The sequence below is a fragment of the Oratosquilla oratoria genome, chromosome 6, assembly GCF_046742065.1.
Source record: "Oratosquilla oratoria isolate Oo_2021 chromosome 6, ASM4674206v1, whole genome shotgun sequence".
Lineage (NCBI taxonomy): Eukaryota > Metazoa > Arthropoda > Malacostraca > Stomatopoda > Squillidae > Oratosquilla > Oratosquilla oratoria.
This window is the reverse complement of record NC_134782.1, coordinates 84,648,076-84,653,075: the sequence shown is the minus strand read 5'-3', so window position 1 is coordinate 84,653,075 and position 5,000 is coordinate 84,648,076. Positions and strand designations below refer to the sequence as shown.

Genomic DNA, 5,000 nt, shown 5'->3' with positions numbered 1-5,000 from the left:
TTTTATGGTGTTATTATTATTATTATTATTATTATTATTATTATTATTATTATTATTATTATTATTATTATTATTATTATTATTATTATTATTATTATTATTATTATTATTATTATTATTATTATTATTACTACTACTACTACTACTACTACAACTACTATAATCTTTAACGACCTCTATCCTTGTGGAACTGTGTGATGAAAGCAATCAGGATCTGTCTCCCAAATATTCAGTTAATTGCCCCTTCTCTCATGAATGACTGTAGTCGACTACCCTTTCATATTTTATATGATTTAACTTTAATGGAGCCTAATACAGATGTTTATTATCTTTTCTACTACAATCTGCTAAAAATCGAGGTTCTGTATGGACTTAGGGGGTGGAAACTGGTGCCTCTCCAGTATAGGAGAGCTGATCTTAAGAGTGAGAATAACAGTCTACATCTCATCCACGCCACAATACTGCTCTTTGGGTGTTATTTCTTTTCTGCCATCACCTCTTCCAGACGAGTATAGAATGCATGTGCCCTTGAGTCCATCTCGCTTGAAGTCGTGAAGGTTATCGGAGTGAATTAGCCCTGGTCTACATTCTGTATACACTCCTCGTACATCCTGATTTTTTCATTCTCATTTCGGGAGTGAGACGCCTGAACAATTAGGGTATTGTAACAGGGAACCATTGGATCAAGTATCAGTATGTGAAAGAAGGCCAATTGTCCCCGTGTCCAGAAACCTCTTGCGCTGACGTCCACTCGCGCTTCATCTGATGTGTTAGAGATACGATACGTAAAGTTCTCCCCTCTTAGGGGTAGTAGTGTTGGTTTGATGGTCACATCCTTGCATACCTATCGAAGCATTTGGGCTTTGAGTTCCCTTATCTCGTCGTGTCTCATGAAGATGAATCCACCCTGCTTGCATATCATCGCATGGTTTGAATCAAACTGTATATGATAGGGACATTTGTTGGGTAGTCCATCCAATGGCCATCCATACCTCAGGATAATGGGATTCATGAATTCTCTTTTGTTTAGGTTAAATCCCTTTGCCCTGATTGGTAATACTGTCAGCCAATTGGACGCCCCTACTTCCTGTGCCATTGATATATTTCTTCTTGTGTGATTCGATAGCTGACCCAGTAAGATGCAAAACTCCTTTTGCCTCACTTTCCTGCCCTTTGATATGTTTCTTCTAATTTCTCTGATTTCATCCATATTGGTCTCCTTCTGTTGATCTTGTGACACAATGTTGTTTGTCAGGGAGGACGCGAGTTTGAGAGCAATGTGGTGTGTCCTGAGAGCGCCAGTACGTGCACAACCAGGGGCCATGTAGGGCTGGGGGTCGCATGCACTGGCTTTCGCTATATACTGTATAACTTAGACCCATAACCGCAAATATCTGACCCTCTAAGTGACAGAATCCGGATATAACAGATCTTACCCGTGGTGTAGAATCCATAGACGGCCAGAGGGAGGAGGAGGCCGATAAAGAACCTGAAAACCATGATGGCGACCAAGGATGTGATCCAACACGACGCGATGGTCACGATGCAGTACAGAATCAAACATACGATAGTGGGACGTCTCCGGCCGATGCTGCGGGATAGGTAACAGATGCATGAAAAAGAAGAATGGCAGAAAAAAAAATAAAGATAGACAGAAAGACTAGAAGGGAGGTGCTCATGGAAATCGGTCTACCTTACCTGTCGCTGATAAAACCGCTGACGACATCGCCCACCATCCTTCCTACTACACAAACGCTCTGATATATTACTCTCTGGATAGCATCGTCGCAGACCATGTTATACTTGAAGGACAGAAGAAAGAAAAGTCAAAGAATGCATCTATTATCAAGTAGTATATATAAGTGTATCAACATAATTAATAGTTTTGCTTGTTGAATGGAGTCATCAAACATTCAGTAGATTCTATAAACTGTCTTCCTTTAGTGCTTATCATAGTTTAGGTCATCACGAATATGATTACATATACTCGTACAATATCACAACCAACGCAGACACACACACACACACACACACATACACAGCTAAAAATAAAAATATGCGCTTACTCTTGGGCATAAACATAGACCTTGTTCTTGAAACACATCATACAAGAAACTGTTATTAGAGTAAAATAGGACAAACTAGGATAGGATATAATTGATTATGAACCCTTTTGCAATACGAAATACGCGTGGCACTTTATTGACTTGTATGTGGCCAGACATCACCTCCACCACGCCAAAATTCGGCATGTCAGCTTCACTTGTCCCCACCTTTGCCTGCGTTGCAAGAATGGCACCTATTCACCTCAGACGTAATGGTCGACGTGAAGGTGGTGTTGTCGTAGTCCCAGGCAGTGCATTTGACGGTCGTCACATCTCCTTCCAGGGTCATCGTCTTCACCTCACACTGGTTCCTTAGCAAAGTAGATACAATGTTGGCTATTTCTTTTATTTGTTTATTTTCTTATTAATATATTTGTTTCCTTGCATATCTACTCATTTATTTGTCTATTTACTTATTTGTTTATTTATTTGTCTATTTACTTTTTTGTTTATTAATTAATTGATTGATTGATTGATTTATGCATTCATTGGCTTCCATATCAGTGTCTGAATTATGTGAAAAGAAAACTTCATGTTGAACCAACTCTTCACAAGTGTCCGTGATCTGTAACCGTTATTTCACTTGAAGAGACGACCCATATATATATATATATATATATATATATATATATATATATATATATATATATATATATATATATATATATATATATATATATATATGCATTTTAACAACCACAATGCACTTTAATTTTAAACCATCAACATCGGGAGACCCAATGGGGCCACATGCAGAAATTGAAATGTGGTGCTGCCGAGGACACGAATTCAGCGATCACATGCCAAGTGCCGTAGTAAAATGGATTCGACTGGTGGAACCCGAACCAACAGGTTCCCTAAACAAAATCGCCAGCCAGGCGTTCAGAAACAGTGTCACACTAATTCACATGTGTATTAACTTTCTAGGGGAATATGCGCAGTGCGGCTAGGTTGAATTTTACAGGGAACAAAAATCTAGTTCTGTTGTGTTAGTTATGTTAGAGATGAAATGTAATTAGTATTCCATGGTCAATACCATATTGAATGGAGATCTAGGTTGTAAAGTCAGTAATATTTTTGTTTTTGAATATACGGCCGGCGGATTTCCTGAGTAGGTAACCTACGCCCCCTATCCGAAGATTCGAGTCAGGTCAGAACCATTCCATTGTTAGGCCGGTGATCTATGTCCCATGTTGCGCCCTCAAATATTAGGATGGTAGTCTGCCCAACATTGGGCAGCCAGTTAGGATGGTTGAAGGCAAACTCTGGTGGAAATATAGTTGGTTTTGTTTGACAATGAAATAATGGGCGCCAGTGGGGGAGGGATGAGGAGGAACGAGAAAGCAAGAAGCAGCGAGCTAGGCTCACGTATGCTGCTCCAAGGCTATCTGCTTGCGAGTGAGTAAAAGAGTGGGGTGGGGAGGAGGTGAGAAAGCAAGAAGCAGTGAGCTAGGCTCACGTACGCTGTTCCGAGGCTATATGTATCTTCAGCGTCAATTCAGCTCTTTATATATATGGACAGGTCTTGACCCGTGCTCCTAATTGCCGTTAGGTCCCGTGTGCTACGTGGAAAGTCGGATGCAAAACGTTCTGACGCCGGTGACTCACGAAGACAGAGGGTAGGCGTTCCTCAATGAATCCAGTGTTATATGTCACATACTGGCCGAGTCAGTCATCGCTGAGGCTGGTGAGCTGCACGTGTTTTCCTGAAGTAGGCTTTGTGTGATGGTCACGCGGGAGACCCTAGGGCTGGTTAGTTACCGTGGAGCCTCACGAGCGATTCCCTCAAAGAGGCTTTATCCCACCCGTGTGCCTCAAGAAAGCTCTGGGTCGCGTCGCAGTTGGGCAGACGTGAGTGTGTCCCATGGGGCCATTTGGGGGTCAGTAAGGTCGTGAGACGTCGAGAAGAGGTGAGGCGAATGGGTGAAGACCGGTGAATGAGGAGGTGAGGACCGGTCGTGAGGAATACTCCTAACATCCACAAACCAAAATTAACGTAATATCAATTGGACTCTGGTCCGAAATGTTTGTTATAATTAAATCAATGTGTAATAGTGAGATAAAGTTATCGTAACATAGAAAACGGAAAAATAATATCTATTTCAATAAAACTACTATTACACTTACACCAAAATATATTATTTAATAAATGAACACATGTTTACTAAGTTTGCCCTCTAAATATGCACGTAATTCCAAGTCATTCGAGATATGACAGTTAGGGAAAGATAACAATTATCAACTATAGTCAGCGCAACGAGAAATGACCGCTAAGGCGTGGCTAGGAGATATCCCGGTGTTGCCACACATGGGCATCCATGGCGAGAACGTGGGTGTGGATGTAATGTTTCTGAATGGAGTGTGAGGGGGGCGGGGCCAGAGATTAGATGTAGCGGCAACGTTGCTCTCGCTTCCTCATATGCCATGTCCAGACTCGAGGAAACGAAACCTTTGTATAGAAAACATTGCTTTGATTTTTACTTCAGTGGTGGTGTGTGACAAACAATTATAATATAATTATATGTGGCAACATTATAAAACCATAAAATAGAATTATAAAATAAAATAAAATGATAAAATAATTATATGTGGCACCACAGGGGGACTCCCAGTGCTCCGCCCTAACGGCCATATCTCAATGCAACGGGTATACACACTCCTTAGGTATGATAATGCACTTTATGGGTATTTTTTCTAGCAGTAACCTGACGGCAGAGGTTTCGAGCTGGTGGGATTAAGAAAATTACCTGGAATATTTTATAAAGCCCAAAATTTCTGTTTTTCAGGCGTGGATGTATTTTGGACGTCGACATTTTTTTTTCTTTCATTGCATGTCAACAACAAACATCTTTGCGTTTTTCAGTCGTTCCACACATAATTATCTCTTTCGTCTGT

At 40.8% G+C, this 5,000-nt stretch overlaps 1 protein-coding gene across 1 annotated transcript in view; it reads right to left on the bottom strand.

Moving 5' to 3' along the window:
* LOC143026676 (organic cation transporter protein-like) overlaps positions 1-5,000 on the bottom strand; it is an 87,199-nt gene that overhangs the window by 73,138 nt on the left and 9,061 nt on the right. Inside the window, exons 3-5 of the mRNA XM_076187474.1 lie at positions 2,308-2,416; positions 1,699-1,802; positions 1,437-1,591 (exon numbers count right to left, since the gene is read on the bottom strand). Of these exons, the coding sequence (XP_076043589.1) occupies positions 1,437-1,591; positions 1,699-1,802; positions 2,308-2,416 (368 nt within the window). The remainder of the gene's footprint in view (positions 1-1,436; positions 1,592-1,698; positions 1,803-2,307; positions 2,417-5,000) is intronic.